The 19,731-nt window shown below is 39.4% G+C and overlaps 3 protein-coding genes across 3 annotated transcripts; 2 read left to right on the top strand and 1 right to left on the bottom strand.

Moving 5' to 3' along the window:
- Nucleotides 1-2,622: 2,622 nt before the first annotated feature.
- On the top strand, nucleotides 2,623-4,261 carry msmp1 (microseminoprotein, prostate associated 1). Its single transcript, XM_087788191.1, has 3 exons — nucleotides 2,623-2,716; nucleotides 2,775-2,883; nucleotides 3,882-4,261. The coding sequence occupies exons 1-3, from the start codon at nucleotides 2,623-2,625 to the stop codon at nucleotides 4,051-4,053; spliced, it is 375 nt and encodes a 124-aa protein (XP_087644317.1). The 3' UTR covers nucleotides 4,054-4,261.
- Nucleotides 4,262-4,437: 176 nt separating this feature from the next.
- Nucleotides 4,438-7,543, bottom strand: rgp1 (GP1 homolog, RAB6A GEF complex partner 1). The gene is made up of 9 exons (XM_087788190.1): nucleotides 7,410-7,543; nucleotides 7,141-7,256; nucleotides 6,772-6,905; nucleotides 6,380-6,463; nucleotides 6,147-6,296; nucleotides 5,779-5,925; nucleotides 5,456-5,583; nucleotides 5,116-5,293; nucleotides 4,438-4,945 (listed from the first exon to the last, which is right to left on the bottom strand). Exons 2-9 carry the CDS (start codon nucleotides 7,254-7,256, stop codon nucleotides 4,722-4,724), a joined length of 1,161 nt encoding a protein of 386 aa, XP_087644316.1. The 5' UTR covers nucleotides 7,410-7,543; the 3' UTR covers nucleotides 4,438-4,721.
- A 466-nt stretch (nucleotides 7,544-8,009) lies between these two features.
- Nucleotides 8,010-19,731, top strand: gba2 (glucosidase, beta (bile acid) 2). The gene is made up of 18 exons (XM_087789596.1): nucleotides 8,010-8,282; nucleotides 8,444-8,934; nucleotides 11,452-11,543; nucleotides 11,608-11,723; nucleotides 12,031-12,249; nucleotides 13,262-13,501; nucleotides 13,569-13,671; nucleotides 15,086-15,239; nucleotides 15,555-15,680; nucleotides 15,755-15,939; nucleotides 16,026-16,130; nucleotides 16,258-16,365; nucleotides 16,433-16,584; nucleotides 17,296-17,402; nucleotides 17,473-17,615; nucleotides 17,678-17,793; nucleotides 18,702-18,893; nucleotides 18,961-19,731. Exons 2-18 carry the CDS (start codon nucleotides 8,741-8,743, stop codon nucleotides 19,189-19,191), a joined length of 2,583 nt encoding a protein of 860 aa, XP_087645722.1. The 5' UTR covers nucleotides 8,010-8,282; nucleotides 8,444-8,740; the 3' UTR covers nucleotides 19,192-19,731.

Here is a 19,731-nt window from a genome sequence, read left to right as displayed (position 1 = left end):
CTGATTACATAGAAAGCGGAAGCAGGAAATAGGCGGAGTTTGCATAATAGGCTTTAAACGGGAAACTGAACGGTTGAAGCCGAAGGCATTTTTTTTATTTATAAACGAGACCACGTGAATCAATTTTGTTTTCGTTTAATGTACATATTTCCAAAGTGTAAATAAATGTTAAATAGATCTTTTATTAATACATTTGATGAGGAACAATTTAGCGCACATGCACATAAACGACACAAACAGAGCATGAGTTATTTAGAATTCTTATGGTATTGGCTTTTATTTTAACCTAATGTTCTAAAACCATGTTTTAACACATAAAATATATACTATTTAAAATAATTCAATCGATTTAAAAGCAACAACAAGCAAGTTTTACTGTAAACTATACGATGAAAAAATGTCACATTAATGCATTACATAGTCAAACCCAAGAGCAATGACGACCATGAAGAAGCTTATTATTGTTGGTATTTCTTTTTATACAGTACATCAGATGGATGCTTTCTTGTTAATGGCGTTTATTAGTTAAATATCCAAATGTTACACATGCATCTTATAATAGAAAAACCCTTTCCCTCACTGTTAACTTACTTTTAGAAAATATATATATTGTTAATTTTGTCTTTCATCAATTGTCTAAGTCCTATTTTTCTGTAACTTTACCGACCATTAACCAGATGTTTTTTCTTTTTGTTTTGGTGATTGAAATATATTCTGAACTTTTTGTCATATTTGATTCTATCTTCTACTATTCTTTTATCCGTTCAGTTATATATTATTATATTATTGTTGTGTTACATTGTATTTAATGTAAAAAAAAAAGTGAATGAAAAAGTCATTTAAAATGTGAAATTCACATTGTCAATAAATATGGAATAGATTAATGCACCTCCTCCCTTCAGGCTTTCATTTTGTTGCACTGATTTCCAATTAAGTTTTATATCCGTGACCAGCAGCAGGTGTTTGACAGGAAAGTCTTCATTTTCTGTTTGGACAAGATCCTCCCTTTTCATCAGTGCTATCAGGAATTGAGTCGTCATCATGTGTGGGACCTATATATTCCCTGAATAGAACCGATCGACTGCAGTTCACACCACCGGGGTTGAGCGTTTAAAGTAAACATGGGGACGACATGTTATAAACATATGGACATCTGGATCTCCAGAAACTCTCAGGTGTCGAGGAGGGGCAACTGTGAGTCACTCAGATCCAGAAGAATGGCCAAGAATCCCCAATGATGGCTCAATAACACTTTCCAATAGCTGAAGGACAAAGCAGGCATAAAACATGAGTCACCAAACCCAGAGGCCTCCGATGATTGACCTGGAAGAATCCTGGATGTTTAGGAGGTCAAATCATTCCTTTTTTCCTCCAACGCAAAAAAACACGTGCATAACATGGCTCTAAATATTTTGAGTTGGATACAATAACAATTGGTCAATGATGTTTTTCAGTGAGTTTTAAGAGTAATACATGAACTCTTGATGTTATTTAAAATAGAATATCTTCAAATAAAATTCATAACATCTACAACAGTGCTGACATACAATTTAACGGCTCTACATCACTGGTAACCCACAGTACAAAATAATCCATTAACTTAGATTTACATGCTCGGATGTTGAAGAAGATCTTACTTTTATGCTAATTATCTCTTACTACACTTCCTTCTACCTTGTTTTCCCCCATTTTGTTCTCTGGTGCTTAAATGTTTTCACTTTCACTTCTGCTTATGATTGAATTTAGAAAACCTTGATAACCATAGCTGTGGTGAAATACAGAATAAAAAGAGTAAATAAAATTAGGCAAAAAAAAGAATACAACAGAATAAGAGAAATTACATTGGCGAGGCAAATACAATTGAATGATCATTGATTACAATTAAAAAAAAATACATTTAATTAATTAATGACATTCAATACTTTTGGAAGTTCAAAGCAACATCACAAACTGTTTTGGTTTAAATGAATACATTTACTATAAAACAAACTAGTTTGGATTGTTCATGCTGTGATTCATTCCTTCTGCAGATTTATGGGTTTGTTTTTATTAAGTTTGTTCCGTCAGGAAACAGAGGCTCTTGGCGAAGGACACCATCAAATATAACATATTTACACACAATAACGCTTGCAGGCAATTTAGACGATATAGTGTGTATTAACTATGGGAGGAAACTGAAGCGCACAGAGGCGCCCAGCAAAGCTGATACTAAACTAATGTGAGGCAGAATCCTTAAAAGATCAAGACTCAAGACTGGCATGCACAGCTCAGAATTTAGAGCGATGAAGATAGAAAAACAAGAGTAGAAAGTATCTTTTTTAAAGTTTTCTTCTTCTATTGTAGAACTATCAGTACCTCCATCTCCACCTCATCTCTCCCTTCCCTCTCTTAGTCACCGCAGCGATGTGTCATTCCTTCTATCAAGAGTTTTCATGCCCATTGAAGCGCATCACCAAGATCTTTGCAGTTCCCTGATGGTGCCACCACCCAGACTTCTCTCCATCCCCACGTTCACGCCGGCGCTGACCAGCAAAGCCCGACGACCACACCTCCACGCCGGCGCTGACGCTCTCTGTGTATATAAAGCGTCGCACTGAGGAGCAGCGACAGTGAGAGGGAAAGATGGAGGTCAACAGGATGCTCGCGGCCGCAGGAGTTCTTCTCTGGATTGGTGGAGGGTCTGCAGCTCCCATGGAGTGTCACTTCAGCTCTAAAGGTGATTTCAACAAAAGACATCTCAAGTGTGATTTTAATTATTTTTTTCTTCCTTACAGCTCTGTGTGTGTTTGAGGGGAGAAACTTCTCTATTGGGGACACTTGGATGGACAACACCTGCATGCAGTGCACCTGTCTGCACCCGGTCGGCGTTGGCTGCTGTGGAACGTGAGTAGACGTCATCTCTCTGTGTATGACCAGGTTTTTATTAGTCATGTTACACTTTCATTTAGATTTCAGAAAGTATTCATTTGTTATAAAAAGGAGTTAGTACAGAACAAACATAATACATAATGAAAAGTTGTTACAAATTCCTATAACATTTTTATTATCTCATTCAAATTCAATTTTTGTGAATTTACATTTGTATCTGCACTAATAAAGTATGCAATATATTGTGTATATAAGACATGTAATAACAATATTTGAAAACCATTAAAACAATTCTGCTGAACTGTAGAATTAATTCATTAATCTTTAGCGCAGTGTTTAATTCTTGTTCTAATTGAATTTCTTGATTTTCACATTTTAATCCTTGATTGTTGTGAAGAGCCATGAAGAAAAAAAAAACAAACTAAAATCTAAGTTAAAAAAAACATGATACATGGTCAATAAATATAATTTTATTGTATTTTATGTCACGTTTATTATTTTTCTGTATCTGATGTAGAAACACTTTGACCCTTTATTTTTAAATTAACTTAAACCTTATTGATAGGCAATAAATACTAATGAAAAAAATGACTACAAAAAGTCCAATCCCCATAGTCATATTTAGAGTTTAACTAGTAATAAATAATAATAAAATAATAAAAATGTAATTTAATAGTTTATACATGATCTGTCTGAGGATTTTTCTTTTGGCCTCAGGAGGGCAACATAAATACAGTCAAAGGGGCCGCATGTGGTCCCTCTGACTCGGCCCATGTCTGGTCCAGAGTCTATGAGGGTTAAAGGGTGGGGGGGGACACCCTGAAAAGACATAGACTGCTCAATCAATCTCTGTTTTTGGACTGTGGGAGGCAATCGGAGTTCCTAGAGTAAACTCAGAGAAGTGGAGAACATACTTGCACAACACGTAGAGGTCATCAGCGTTGTTAATTTAAAAAGCATATTTGGTGTGAAATCAACCTCCAGTACGATAACGGCTGCCCTTTCTTCTTAAGAGTTCATCGGCCCGTAGACTTTCCCGCCTGGTGTGAGGTTCGAGTGGAACCCGTTACCTGCAAAGTGACCTTGGTTCAGACAGCAGACCCCCGCCAGCCCTGCATCCCTGGAGAAGGCATCAGAGACCCCAGCCATGGCTCGGTGCAGCAGCAGAATCATCTCGCCGGCTAATACGCAACCTTTGCCCTTCGTTATAACTTTTATATGAGCATTTATCCTATAAAACAACACGTGAAATAACATTTAGCTAATGCTTACAGCTATAATTTATCTTAAATAAACTATGCATGACTCTTTACTTAATGTCAAACATGTTAATAACACGCTTATAAGTACATAACCATCGGGAACATTATATTTTACTATTACATTTCCTCATTTAGATTTTGTAATTCATTGTAACGTCAGCACTAAATCAAAAACATCACAAGCCTTGATGTGCACATTATAACGTTTTTATCCTGTTTCTTTTCTAACATATCTATATCTAAATAAATATAAATGTGTGGTTTTGTGCTTCTTTTTTTAAAATAAAAAGACAATGAAAATAACATGTTTCATTATTTCTGCTTTACTTTGATTAAAATAGCATAACAACTCATTACAGTTGATGAAGAAAAATAAAGTATGTGGTAAAAGTATGTTAAGAAACCCTTAAATGGCAAAGGATGAAGGTAGAAAAATAAAATAAATACAGAAATGTACGGCAAAGTTGCTTATCTCACTGGGAATAACCTGGACTGAACTGAACATTAAAAACCAGCTGAAAAATTGCTTAGTTTGCAAACAAAATTAAATAATATCAAGAGTTCTTGTTCTCCTTGTGTTCTGCTTCAGTGTCAAATATTAATACTGTTGGTCCCGGAGAACTGGGACACGTAGGACGCCAGGGCAGGGTTAGTGGGCAGCACTTTGATGGGCAGGTCCCAGCTGAAGGTGTCCACGTCCACTTGTTCAGCTCCGGTCCAGATGGTCACCTCGGACTGGTTGGGCAGGACTGTCGGCGGCTCCATCGGATCCCTCGCCGTGACGAACTCGAAGTGCAGCCGCCACCTCAGAGACACTGCAGAAAGAAGAGTGAGACAGATATGGGTCTCAGTTCATCTGCTCTCCACAAGTCTGCACATTCTGAGTCAAAAATAAATAAATAAAAATCTGTTTCACGACTCTATGTGCAGGAATGGCTGATTAAATATAAACATCTTGAGCATGTTAGAATGAGTGGCAGCTGACCAATGTCTGTGCTGAAGCCTGGAGTGACGTTCAGAGGGATGGGGAGGGAGAAGTGGCTGGAGGCCGTGTGGAGGCACGACTCTAGGTGACGTCCATGTCCGGTAACGCTGAGCGCCTGGCCTGGTCGCCGCTGGTACTGCTGCTGGATCTCCTCCTCACTCTGGAGGCTCACCGAGTACTGGACGCATGCAACAATGTTTACTAGAATATATATTTTCAACTGTCTTCTTAGATGCTGACAAATACATAACACCAACAAGAATAATACATATTTAAATGCATTTTAATTTCCTACACTAAAGAGCCACTTAAATGAGGTCAACAGATGGAGTGTTAATACCTGCAGGCAAGGTATGTCTCCCTCTGAGAAGTTGAAGGTGCCGATGATGTCTTCCCCAAGTCTGTACACCGTCTTGAAGATACAGAGCTTAGCCACCTTCCCTCGAACATTAGTGATGTTGAACATGTCTGGAGGAAACAGGTGAACCACAAACATGGAAAAATTAAAAGAGAGCATCCGTCATGAAGGCAGTGTTTTTGAGTGATTTTGATCGAAGCTCTTTCAACGAAGGGTTTAACTTCTTTAAATATTTACAAAAATTATATTTTTAGCCTTGTAGACCGTTAAAATGGAAATTGATAGAAGGACTGATCGAGACGCACGTGGGCACCGTCTTGACGTGGTGACCATCAGCATGTCCAGTGCTCGCTCCAGAGGTCGAGCATCTCTGCGACTGGCCTCTTCTTCCTCCAGAAATGGATTTGAAGGGGAAACTTCCTCATCTGGCGTAAAGGGGGTTTCTGCCATGCCTGATGAGAAATAAAGAATAACAATTGATAAACAAGCAGATCATTCATTCATAATCAAGACACTGATGATTCAACATTTCTGTTTGGTAAATGTGTATTAACATTCTATAAAAAGGATTGTTAGTTAACTAGCTCATTTATCTGAGGTGGTTGTTACACATTACTTTAGTACAAGACAAAATGCCATTATCCTGCAAGACAAACATTTTGGTTCGACTCACCTTGCAGGACCAGCACTCTGAACGGGACTCTGAGCAGTTTGATGGGACAGTTGACTCTCTGACAGCCAATGGTCAGCTTGTAGACATACTTCACCGACTGACCGCGGAAACTCGGAGGACCATCCACAGGCACAACTTCACTGTATGAATCTGCGAAGACAGAAGAATAGCAAGCATAATTCTTTCCTCCTTTAAATGGCAAGGGCCTCGAAACTGGTATTGAAAAAACATACATGTTTTACTCTCTCCAGGATCCAAACACAGATCACAGAAAAGAATCTTAGGTGGAGTGTCCAGCATACATTGTCCTCTTTCTCCTAAGAAAAAACAAACAAGAAAAACGTGAAAGATACAGTGACATCTAAAGGACTGCTGCCCCTGACTATTTATTTATATTTTGACCTTAAAACTGATCGAAACCTGACATTCAACTTGGTGCATCCTAAAGGCACTTTGTGATATTCTTTCCATCACAGCGTTTCACAAATTTGCTTCATGGAATTTAAATTATTTAAAAAAAAGACAACATTCTTGGCTGAACTGGAAATACCAGGTTTCATTTCATTCTGTCCTTTAAAAGAAAGAACATGACATTTAGTAATAAGATGTTTTTCTGTTTACTGACCTCTACTTGGGATGAGTACCGTGTCACTTTCAGCCTGGACGTCCTGCTTGTTGCCTTTGGTGGGAAGAGCCACTCTGTTCTCGCTGGCGTGGAACTGGCAGTGAATCTGGGCACTGGCCCAGGCCAGCATCTCACTGCAAGGAAAGGAAAAGGTGACCATGAAAACAAATGTCACTGACAGACTGGTGACTATTATCTTATCTCATGAACGGACCTGGACTGACAACACATTGGCATCAATACAGAAAGTCCAGTCTTCATAATAACGGTATTTAAACAATGATACACGTGATCAGTTTAGAGTCGTCTGTCTGATCAGTGGAAATATAACAACATAACATCCAGATTTAACACGTGTGTCGTCCAGACCTGCTGGCGGAGGTGGAAAGATGCGACATTGGATTCCTGAACGTAATGAGACACTCCATGAGCTCCCCGGCCAGGAACACGGACCCTCGGGCCATGGAGGCCACGACCTCGATCATCTGGACCAGAAGAACGTAGAGTTTAACCACAGAAGTGCATCGTCGAGAAAAGTTCTCCCTTGAAAAAAAACATCGTTAAATAATAAAGAAAACCACCTACGTATGCTACAATCATGCTAATGAAAACTGGTGAACTGTATATTCCTTACAAACCTTCGTCTTTTGCCCAAACACGCTCTTCTTCAAAAAACGAGATGATTTCCAGCCCAGTGGAAGAGAGAGTTGTTCTCCATCCCAGGTAAACAAAAGTGTATATGTGGACACACTCAGGGGTATGTTGGACGACTAATCACTATCCCTGAAATAACCAAACACATTGAGCGTTAATGTGGGTACACTATTCAAGTATTTTATGAACTATATTTTATAAAATGTATATTTCTATGCTGTAGCTAATTATCGAAGTGTTGATAGGGTTTTAATAACGAAAGAAACACCTTAGTTTAATTACGGGATTGTTTTTGTCGGCCATTTTCAGACTGGTCCATAACTGCAGCGACAGGGGTATATTGTTGCTATAGAAACGTAGCGAGTATTTTGGATATTACAAAGAGTGCAACGACAAAAAAAGATTTAATCGACCTAGAAACATACGAATATGTATATTTATATAGTGTCTGATATAATTGACTTACAACGGATGGGTTTGTCACAAAGGCATACCCCATTGTGTCAAAAAATGGTTCAGACCAAGTAGTGTGTGCCCTATTCTGAGTTTGCAAGGTTTTTTTATTAGGCAAACGAAAATAAATGTATTTTTCGAATTTGTAAGATTTCCTTACGCCGTTTAAGTTGCCACACTTGTAGTCACACGTGTAAATTAACTATAAACAGAGCACACGCGTATCTTTAGTTTAAAACGCGTGCCTACAAGACAAAACGATAGGAATACCCTGAAGAGTTCCTGTTTTGAGCGAGTGGGTTCGAGCTGCTAGCCGAAGCTACAGTCAGACTTGACAGCAGTTCAGGTCCGGATGGGCTCTTGATGTGATGTTATTTTCTATTAAGACAAACGTGTAAATTGTGGTAAGTCATCAGTTATTTTTGACACTTCCTATTAAACGCCTGTGTCGATGTCAATGCTACAGTGTTTCAGGGGATATATGATAGGTTAGTTGTGCAGCTTGATCCAGTGATGCTTGTGTGACACCGGCCTGTTGACTCTCATGTTTGTGCTCTTGTTGCAGGTGAATGACTGCATCTCTGTCATCCATTTGTTAACCCAGTGCTGTGGGAGAAGCTTGTCAGCAGTCTGATGTTGACTCAGTTGCATCTGAAATGGAGCCCCTTATCTAAGGGATCGATTGTCACCTTCTAGCTCATGGACCACGTGACTGCCAGGTCCAAACCAACCCACCAAGAGCAATAACTGCACCTTCACAACCCTTTTCAGGTCTCACTGGATTCCCTTTCTCAGACAAACGTCAAAGTGTATCAGAAAAAAAGTGATTTCTCTTAAACCAGTTGAGATAAACGGCAACAAAATGAGCGAGGATTGGGGAGAGAAATCTGCCGCAGAGCTCATGAGCAAGTATGTCTCTAAGGAAATGGGTTTTGGAGTTCCCCAAGAAGGCTGGCGTATCTGTCTGGCGCACGAATTCAAGGAAAAGAGGAAACCATTTCAAGCTAAAGATGTCTCGCTGTCCAACGTCATGGAGCACCTCGGCCTGGGAGTCAGGTGAGCAGAAGAGCAATAGATCGTAAGGGTTGGTTGTATTCTTGACTTCAACAACAAAGGTCAATGACTTGTTCATATTGATATAAGAGTGATCATCATTTGTGTAAAGAAAAAATGTTCATTGTTTCTTGAAGTGACAGAGGGAGATAGAAGTTGAATAACTACTAGAAATAAACCTTTAAAACATGTCAATTTTGCAGCATTAAGGCTCTTGTGGTTGGTCTGCGGTGCAAGACGACAACAGGGTTGAACACAGATGTTTGCATGTTTGGTGTAAAATGAAAAAAAGTTTTTTCCTGTTGAGGTCTGCTTGCTGTTTGGGCAATTGGAAACTCTGGTCCGGTTGCTTTTAAAGTCTTTAGAGTGGAAATAGTTGTTTTTATTTCAACAGACTCAACACATTTTCATGCCATTCATAGCAGCACATGATTGAAGAGCAGGGTTGTTCGACATAGAAGAGTGACAATGGAATAGATTGTGGATTTCAAACCATTTATGTCGCCGTATTACTTTTGAAATTAAAACATAACAAATGTTTTCTAAAGTCATTGGCAATCGGATCAGATAATTCGCTAATAATTTACAAAGCAGTCGTATCATTAGCACCAATGATTTTCTGGAAGCCTTTCCTACACGCCCACACATTTTTGGCGCTCCAAAGTGTTTTGTGTATGTTCTTACACTGGAAGCGTTTTCTTACACTTGTGGCTTCTCAGCTTACACTTGGGTGCACGTGTGAAATGGACTTTAAGAACTTTAGAACTGACTTCAGACTTTGTGATTCTTTTGTAAGGCAACATATCTGTAGTGTTTTTTTTTCCAGAAAAGTAACAAGATACTTCCAATGACTTATTTTTTTGTAAATGGTGAAGTTTCCTATTGACATTCAGTCAACTGAATGAATCTTGATCTGTTGTGCCCCTTCTTTCACCCCTTTTTATACAGTGGATGAATGGCTCAATTATTCATGACCTGCTAAGGTGTCAGGATCGGTGTTACACACACACACATGCATGTTTGTTTTGAACACATCTCAAGTTGAAACATTACAATCAGAAGAGAAATGGTGGGGCGACCTGTCCAGTGGGAGCACAGAACCTGGATGGTAATTTAATCAACCGCAACCTTCTGGGCAGGTGGTAACGTTTTCACTGCCAAACCAAATTCTCACTTCACTATATGACTAAGGTGTGTCTCTGTCACCGTGGTAACTGCAGTTAATCATTGCACAGGTGAGGAAGGTGTTGTTCATATTAACAAAAGGGTCAGAATGTTGGAGTCACACCTTAAGCAGTTCCATATTTAGATCATATTTTCACAATAGGTTTAATCACACGTTACTTTATCACTTTACCCATAACAACGACGTCTCCTACATATACATACAATTCTGACTTTAAACTTAGTCCATGCCTTCTTTTAAACTACTTTTCAAAAACACATTTGTTGATAAAGATGTTATAAATGGTACACGACCATGTGTCTAACCCTCTCAAGCCCTGTAAGAATTGTCATTCTTGTTATGTGATCAAGCATGACAGTTATGAGGGTGAAAATCCAGCCGAGCTGCAGAGCAACATATTCTCTGTCATCAGGGTCTTGATCTTTTTAACCTAGATATGTGGATAGTTAAACAGAATGCACTTGATGTGTATGAATGTTGCTGTTTTATATTTTCTTAAAAATATATTTGTTAGAATAATGGAGGTATTCATCTATATTTTTTATTATTGTTTTTAAATAACACTTTAATATACTTACTATAACAACCCAAAATGTAACTTCTTCACAGACAGGAAAAACATTTCCAATATTTGGGAATAAGTATTAATGATTTAATGCCTGGATTTTATTTAAAGCTTGTGTGACATTTAAAAAAAATGTATTTTCAATGAATAAAAATGTCTTCTCAATTATCTTTATTAGTGCAAAAGTTCAAACTAGGCTTTTTGTTTTAAACCATTAGTTGCTTGTTATTGATGTTTGATGAATCAAAGTAAAGGCTGCGCAGTGAGACCCACAAACCTGGATCTAGATTTCCTCATATCATGACTGAGGTGGATTCAGGATTCTTGTCCAAACGTAACTGTTTTGTTTGACTGAGTTGCATTAGTGGGTGTGATCTTATAACACTTGGAAATGATGGAAATGTTATTTTAAGAAGTAGAATAACTTGAACTGCCAATGACTTCCAAGATAACCTCTTCATTTAAAGCTTAATCGAACAACATCATAAGCGATGTTTTTGATTGTATAAATTGAACATTTTTAAGTAAACTTTATTCCTTTAAAATGTACAATTTTTGTAAATTTGTTTAGTTTTATTACAACTTATTTAATACATCTTAATATATAAAAACGAAACTGTGCAAATAACTAAAAATATATTCACTTCAGATTCGAATCAGAATAACAATGAGGGTACTGCGAATTAATCTAAGTAAATATCATTACTTTTAGTTGATCTTATCTTAAGAGTTAAGTGTATTTATCACATGTCGCTCGTGGTGTTTACAGGTATCTTAAATGGTGGTACAAGAAGACCCAGGTGGAGAGGAAGGCGCCGTTCATCGACATGTTTCGAGCTCAACCCTTGCGTCAGATCTATGGTGTGTCGCTGAACTCTCTGGACTCGTGAGCACTTCTTTATGTTCGCCTCATGTTTGTGGACAGGAGCTCCTCTCGGCGGCATCGGCGGAGGCACCATCACGAGGGGCTGGCGGGGGGAATTCTGCCGTTGGCAGCTGACGCCGGGCATGTACCACTACAAAACTGTCACAGCCAATCAGGTTTGAACGCAGTTCAGACTTCTGAACGTCTTCAATTGATGATGTCACAAACGTGCTGCACAGGATTGTGATCATTGAGAGGCTGCATGTATTGTTAGTCGACTATAAACACAAAGACTGTTGCTGCTGTTTCCCCATTTTCCTCCGATTGTTGTCTGACCTATTGTTCTAGAGTGTGACTGACTTCCCCTCGCTCAGATCTGCCTGAGTGTTTCTGCGAGAGATGCTAGAGCAATTTAAACGAGCCGCTCTGCAGCTCATGTGAAGATGTCAAGATGGAGTCGCTCACTCTACCCTGTGCTCGTAGTTCACGGTGTGCATACGTCGAGGAGGACAGACGGTCTATCAGCAAGTGTTGTCGGTTGAACGACCTCCCACGTTACAAGGCTGGAACTGGGGCTTCTGCGGAGAGTACGCCTTCTACCATGCCTTGTACCCACGGGCCTGGACCGTGTACCACCTTCCCGGGCAGAATGTGACCCTCACCTGCCGACAGGTGTCCCCCATCATCCCTCATGACTACCAGGTATATGTATAACTAGTCTACTGAGCATTGCACCAACCTTTTCAATGATTAAGCAGAACTTGGATGAACAAGTTTTATACAGACTGAAAAGTTACTGTTTATCATGACCTTCTAGTTTGATGAGAAATGTTTCCTGAATAGCTTAGAAAAAAGTACAAACCTTGATGCATCCTTTCTTCCTTCAAAAGCTTTTTTTTATCTGTTAAGTTGCTACAGGACATCAATAGAAGCTAATGTGTGTAATGTATCGTGTTATTATCCCACCATGCAGATGAATAATGAACAATTATCTATCAATTTTATTGTTCATTACATTTTAATAATAACCATATTTTTTATGGAAAGGGCCATAACTCAGTCAGGTTAGTAACTTGTTCTGCTCAAATGTTTTATTGTTCACAGATAATATGGAACATTCCCCTCTGTTTGTCGGAGGTTGTGTTTGCGTTCTTTTTTTACAGCCGCAAATGGCAAACATTTCACTATAGTTCTGTTATGTTAGTGCTGATCAGACCTAAACATCACGGTTCAAGAATTCTTTCTACCCGTCTGCTTTCACGGATCATGATTAATATATTATTAAATTGAATTTATTTTGTTTTATTTTTATTTATTTATTTTTTCATTATTTATATGTTATTCAAAAAGTCACTGGCAATAAACGTTTTCTGATTCTGATCAAATAAAATGCTATTTTCTTTTTTTTTCAAATCAGTATTAAGGTAAAATACAGTTAATAAAAAGCTATTCCACTAACTAAGACACATTATATCCCATGTAGCTCACAATCTGACAAAAATTCAAAGGCGTTTAACATGATCCACAAACACGCATCAGACAAATGTGATGGATTCACAGGATTGCCAACACCAGGGAAATCAACGTCGGAATAGATGTTAAAATAATTAAGAGAAATGTGTTCTTCTATTTCAATTTAGTAGACATGATGGATAGATTACTTGAGAAAGTATTTCTGTAATACTGTTCATAATGAATCCTTCTTCCCTCTAAGGACTCCAGTCTGCCCGTGGCTCTGTTCGTGTGGGACATAGAAAACAAGAACGATTACGCTCTGGACGTGTCCATCATGTTCACGCTGGTCAACGGGTCTGGACTGAAGGACGACAAGAGCGGAGGACACTGGAATGAGCCGTTCCATCTGGAGAAGGAGGGGGAGGTCATTTCTGGGGTCCTGCTGCATCACCCCACAGCAGTTAACCCCTACACCCTGAGCATCGCAGCGCGGGAGCAGGTTGGTGACGAGTGGAAACACTGGGAGAAAGCAAATTAAATTGTGGTTTTTGATATGTGTCCTTCAGCCTGACAGAGAGCTGAGTCATCAGACAGCGTTCAGTCCCGGGGGAACCTGCAGCAGTTTGTGGAGTGACCTCATCACAGATGGACGACTGGACTCCCCCACAGGTCGGACATACAATTTATTTTCTTTCATCTTTTGATAGAAAAAGTTATTTTTTGGAATTCCAAGGCTCTCGTGTGCATTGTGTGTCTGCTGCTGATGAACCTCACGGAACATCGAACAAGAATGTCACAACAAATTATATCATGAAAATGTTGTTGTTGTATTCAAGTGTCTGTCTTCTGATTATTTCAGTTTTAGCGTTAAGGTTTATTCTAACAAGCTGCAAGTACACAATAATCACAAAAATTAACTACCAAAAACTTAACGAAAATATATATTTTATATTTATTATTATTTTCATTTAAAGGTGTACATAAAGATTCTCAGACTTTCCAGTGTTTAATTTGCCACTTCAAGTTTTTTTGAGGTCTTTTCAAATGGTCTCTTGGAGCATGTAGCGGGTGAAATATGACAGTTTTCCACGGCACACCTGATATTTCCTCATGGGACATATGAGACACACCCTGATGCATTCACTGAGATAGTCTAATCTTTATTGGTTTCTAAAGCCTTTACTATGTTGAAAACCAAGAGAAGGAAATGGATATTAAAAAATATAAGGTTTAAGGTTTGTTTTTGATTAATATACTGAAGTAATCTGACACAAGTTTCATTATGGAGTTCTTTTTTAAATACAAAATCAAATAATTTAACCTCTTTAAATCAAGTGCAGTACTATATGGTAATCAAGAGCATTTGTTCATACAGAAAATACTTAAATTTGGTATTTACATATTAGAAATGATTTTTTGATTTAGCTTGACATTAATAAATGAACAACAAAAGCAATAATGGTTCATAAAATAAGTAAGTAATAACAATCAAAAACAATACACAGTTAAAATATATACTTTAAAAGGCCTAGAAGACATAGAGACAAACACAGGAGTCCCAGAAAATCAGGGAAAAGCCTAAACAAATAAAAATGTCTTAAGATGTTTCTTGAAGGAGTCAGTAGATCATCAAACACCGAGGGAGATCGTTCCAAAGCTTAGGAGCAACAGCCTGGAAGGATTTCCTGAACTGAGTGCGAGGAACCATCAGTAGATTCTGATCCACAGACCTAAGAGCCCGAGCTGGGGTGTAAGGCTGGATCAGATCACTGATGTAAGGAGGAGCCTGACCATGAATAGATCTGAAAGTAAGAACCAGAATTTTAAAGTTGATCCTGAAACAAACTGGCAGCCAGTGAAGAGTTTTAAGGACCGGAGAAATGTGAGTTCTTCTACTAGAGCGGGTCAGAATTCTTGCTGCAAAGTTTTGTATTAACTGCAGGCGAGACACCTCCTTCTTGTTTAGACACAAAAATAAACTATTACAAAATAAACCCTAACTTAACTCTTAGGTACTCATTTCCTCTTGGTAATAAAGCATGATGTATTAAACTCTAATGTTTGGCCTATTTTGTTTCTCCAGGTTCCAGCCCACCGACGTCTAAAGGGGAGAAGGTGGCTGCAGCTTTGGCAGCCAAATGCTCTGTCTCTGCTCAGAGCAGAAACACGCTTGAGTTCTGCATAGGATGGGATATGCCCAACATTACATTTGGCTCTCGAGAGAGGGAGCACGTCAGGTGATGCACGACAAGATGATAATCCGTTAAAACATGATTTCTTGTTGTTGAAGAAACTGTCACGGATGACAATGTTTTTTAAGATTATGCCCACAGTAGACTGAAGATTTAATCCATCACATAGTCCTAAAAGAGACTTGTTTTTTGAAGATTTTCTGATGATGGGGATCAGAACAATCGATAAGACAAATGCTGACTCTGTGCTTTTAACATAGTTAGTATAGCATTCCTTCAGTTTGATGCCATAACTCTAACATATCTACAAAGCGAAAAACAACCATTTCCAAATAGAAATGCATGATTTTCCTGTTTCAGACGATATACACGTTACTTTGGGAACAAAGGGGATGCTTGTCCCTCACTCTGCCACTACGCCTTGACACACTACAAACAATGGGAGAGCAAAATTGAGGCATGGCAACGACCCATACTGGAGGACAGGTACTTGAACGACAACCTAAAACTGTCTTCACGTGAGATCCCTGAAACTCGTGCTCCCCCTCACACATGTGCAGCTCTCTCCCCTCCTGGTACAAGTCTGCCCTCTTCAACGAGCTGTACTTCGTGGCCGACGGGGGGACGGTGTGGACCGAGCTGCCGGAGGACGCTGACGTGAGCGGGGGGATTCGCAGCGAAAGCGGAGGCCTCCCAGCTCAGCCCGACGTCGTGAAGGAGTACGGCCGCTACGCCTACTTGGAAGGTACGTTGTTGTGTCCAGACCCAGCAGTTTGTCTTGAGTGGCGACCACAGTGGATTCATTATTAAAGATTCCATGTTGTTGGACAGGGCAAGAGTACAGGATGTACAACACGTACGACGTTCATTTCTACGCTTCGTTTGCACTCATCATGCTGTGGCCCAAACTGGCGTTGAGTTTGCAGTACGACATTGGTGAGGATGACTTGTATAAGATCATAAACAACAAAGTGTTTAACAAAAATGACTTATTAAACTAGAGAAATGAATACAAAATGCAAATTCTTCTTCTTCTTCTCCTTCATTTTCCCTGTTATGTTAGCTGGCAGTGTGGTGCAAACCGATCCCACCGAGAGGCTTCATCTCATGAGCGGGCGACTTTCTCCCCTCAAAGCTAAAAACGTGGTGCCTCACGACATCGGCGACCCAGGTAGTAAATCATACTTTAATGATGGATGCACTGTTGATGTTGACTATTCTGAAATATGATCCTCTAGATGACGAGCCCTGGACGAGAGTCAACGCCTACCTCATCCATGACACGGCGGACTGGAAGGACTTGAATCTGAAATTTGTCCTGCAGGTTTACAGAGACTTTCACCTCACTAAAGATGACCAATATCTGAAGGACATGTGGCCCATTTGCCAGGTACGACTGACTGACTCGATCTGCATCGACGCCATTTTAGCTCGAGAGGCCTCCAAACAGAACTAGTGTGGCGACACAAACGTAATCCTGTGACGCTGTTTAGCAGAAAAAAGCTTTTATTTGTTGACAAAGTGAAGTAGACGGAAGGTTGTTGACCTTGTAGTTGACTTAACCAATATAAGTAAATAAGTAAATAAGTAAGTAATTAGTATTTATAGAGCGCTTTTCAAGACCAAAACGCTAAAACAATCCAAAGATACCCAATAAAATAAATACTTTAATAACTATGTTTATTGAACCCAATTCTCACATGACACGAACAAAGTCATTATGTATTTATTAAAGCTTTCAAATCTGATCAAGTGTAATATTTTCTTTACCATTTAGTCACTTTGATATGGAATTAATTTGGGACAATATTAAGTTGATTTTCCAGTATGAATTTTGGTCTCAATTTGTTTAGCAAGTCCTTCTTAGCTAGTTCTTTTCACCTCTGCTCTGTATGTAATTGAAATATCATGTTTCTGAATTGTTTTAATTGTTTTCGAATTGTTTCTTACCATAATTAAAATGGATTTTAATCGTGTATGCGATCGGCTACTGTAGAAAACAATGGGGACTGTTCTCTCAATACGATTTAAGTGTTTCAAACCATTGTGTTTGTCAACACTGTACCTGGTCAGCTTAACTTATTACACTTCCTTTGATCAGATGGTGATGGAGTCTGAGATGAAGTTTGACACGGACGGAGATGGCCTGATAGAGAATTCGGGATATGCCGACCAAACATACGACGGCTGGACAGTGACTGGACCAAGGTGAGAATATTTCGATGTGCCAGTGCTTGATGAACACAGACGCAGCTAAAGATGTGACGTGTGGTTGCAGTGCGTACTGTGGTGGGCTGTGGTTGGCGTCGCTCTGTGTCATGTGTAAAATGGCTAGATTGCTGGACAAGGAAGAGTCGTACCAGAAGTACAAAGACATCCTGGACAGAGGCAGCCAAGCTTTTGATAAGCTGCTGTGGAATGGTGAGATCGCACAGTGTAGAAAATGTTCGAGTGACTAAAGCGTCTCCTTGTCGTACATGTAGGTCAGTACTACAATTATGACAGCAGTGGTCGGGATCTGTCCAACAGTGTCATGTCTGACCAGTGTGCTGGACACTGGTTCTTGAGAGCCTCTGGGTTAGGTGAAGGAGAATATCAGGTAAGACGGTGATCAGTGAGCAATAACGGGCTTAAGCTAGCATCTTTTTGGTCCTGTGTTAAATGGTCTCCACTAGGGGGCAAGAGTCTGGTGATATGATACGTATCATGATACAGGGGTAACGACAAGATATATTTATGATTATATGAGACTCTTAAATACATTTTCCGAACTGCTTTCATTTGTTTTAAACGAAATATGTCCCAAAATCAGCTTTAAAAAATGTGAAAGTCGACTGTATCCTCTCATCCTTAGTCCTATCAATGATCTTGACGGATTCAACTGTTCCCTCAGAGAATGTGATGATTGCCGCCATCTAGCGGCTGAAAGATTGATTGCAACTCAAACCGAACAACCGTCGTAATAATTTGAATTGGAATCAGAAACTATTATTGCCAGTGTTGTAAACACTACATAGATTTTATTTTTGTGTTGATGGCATTTTAATTGTAAAATATAATAATTAGACGTTTTATTATATGGACTTTATTGAAATATTAACCATGAAAGAACTATGATAAAAAGAAAATATGATTTGAAGGCCAAAAATAAGAAGATTTGATTCAGTGATGTTGAAAATCGTTACAGTCTTTTATTAAAAAGAAATATCGGGATATATTGGTGTATCAGTATTTTTGAACCCCCCAATTATCCATCTCCTTTGCCATTCAGCAAAAATAAATAAAAATACACCCAAAGGTCGTGAGCAGCTAGGCTGGTAAACAAAGTGATGCCATACGTATAACTTCACCTCTGTGTACTGCAGCATCACAAGACCCAGCGGGCTGGAAAACCTTAATAGCCGTTCATCACTCAAACAAAGACGGCCTCAAATCACTAAAAATATCTCTTCACATGACGCTCTGCAAACCTAACTGACCTTATTTGTCTTGTTTGCGTCTCTGCAGGCGTTCCCCAAAGAGAAGATCCAGAGTGCGCTGAAGGCTGTTTTTGATCTGAATGTAATGAAGTTTGCTGGAGGTCAGATGGGAGCGGTCAACGGGATGAGGCCCGAGGGAGTCCCCGACCGCTCCAGCGTGCAGTCCGACGAGGTGTGGATCGGAGTGGTGTACGGACTGGCTGCCACCATGATCCACGAGGTGAGCGTCTTGGCAAGCGTGGGTCAATCACTTTCAACAATCACTTTCATTCAATTCTGCTGTGCAGGGGATGCGTGAGGAGGGGATGCGGACGGCGGAGGGTTGTTACAGGACAGTGTGGGAGAGACTCGGCATGGCCTTCCAGACTCCAGAGGCCTACTGTGAAAAGGGCATTTATCGCTCCCTGGCCTACATGAGGCCGCTCAGTGTCTGGGCCATGCAACTGGCTCTGAGCACCTCTAAACCCGTGACTGAAGGCGACCATCAGGCAGGAGCGGTTTCACCAAACAGTCCTTAGTCGACCACTTTATTTCGCTCCAATAGTTTGCTCCAGACTTTATAGTTAGTCCTCAGCAATCAGTAGTCAATGTTGTGTCTCTCAAAGTCAGTATGAACTTGAACACGGTAATCATATTTTGTTTTGTTTACTCTCTACGGAATATGCAAATCATTTCAACCAGTATTTCCTTAAAGAATATCCTCATGAAATCCACTTAGTTTGCAGACATTTACACTCTTTAAAAAAAATTGTTTACTCCATCATGTGCAGATTCCTGAGGCTATGTGAAGCAACAATAGTCAGATACAATCACTTGTTGAGCCAGAAATATTGACTTGAATGAATATCAGTCGTTGTGTTTGCTGTCAATAATCTTGTCCGAGTCTGTGTCGTAATTTTTAAAATCCAGTTAAGAATGTGTTTTTATATAAATAAAATAGAATTGTGCCTTGTTGCATGCTGACCTCTAATTACTGTATCGTCCTATAGTGTTTTCATTATTGACACTTTTCTATTCCCACAAATCATGACAATCATCAATAAATCACACAACGCAAA

The sequence above is a fragment of the Callionymus lyra genome, chromosome 4 (genome assembly GCF_982586985.1).
Source record: "Callionymus lyra chromosome 4, fCalLyr1.hap1.1, whole genome shotgun sequence".
Taxonomy (NCBI): Eukaryota; Metazoa; Chordata; class Actinopteri; order Syngnathiformes; family Callionymidae; genus Callionymus; species Callionymus lyra.
This window is presented reverse-complemented; position numbering and strand designations above follow the sequence as displayed.

Bases quoted from the DNA above. Each gene is read 5' to 3' on its own strand.
- msmp1 (XM_087788191.1), top strand. From the start codon at position 2,623: ATGGAGGTCAACAGGATGCTCGCGGCCGCAGGAGTTCTTCTCTGGATT. The intron at 2,717-2,774 runs GTGATTTCAACA...TCTTCCTTACAG, and splicing joins GTGTCACTTCAGCTCTAAAG to CTCTGTGTGTGTTTGAGGGG. The intron at 2,884-3,881 runs GTGAGTAGACGT...TTTCTTCTTAAG, and splicing joins GGCGTTGGCTGCTGTGGAAC to AGTTCATCGGCCCGTAGACT.
- rgp1 (XM_087788190.1), bottom strand. From the start codon at position 7,256: ATGATCGAGGTCGTGGCCTCCATGGCCCGAGGGTCCGTGTTCCTGGCC. The intron at 6,906-7,140 runs GTCTGGACGACA...CTTTCCTTGCAG, and splicing joins CTTTCCACCTCCGCCAGCAG to TGAGATGCTGGCCTGGGCCA. The intron at 5,584-5,778 runs GTGCGTCTCGAT...TGTTTCCTCCAG, and splicing joins CACGTCAAGACGGTGCCCAC to ACATGTTCAACATCACTAAT.
- gba2 (XM_087789596.1), top strand. From the start codon at position 8,741: ATGAGCGAGGATTGGGGAGAGAAATCTGCCGCAGAGCTCATGAGCAAG. The intron at 16,131-16,257 runs GTGAGGATGACT...CTGTTATGTTAG, and splicing joins GAGTTTGCAGTACGACATTG to CTGGCAGTGTGGTGCAAACC. The intron at 17,794-18,701 runs GTAAGACGGTGA...GCGTCTCTGCAG, and splicing joins TAGGTGAAGGAGAATATCAG to GCGTTCCCCAAAGAGAAGAT.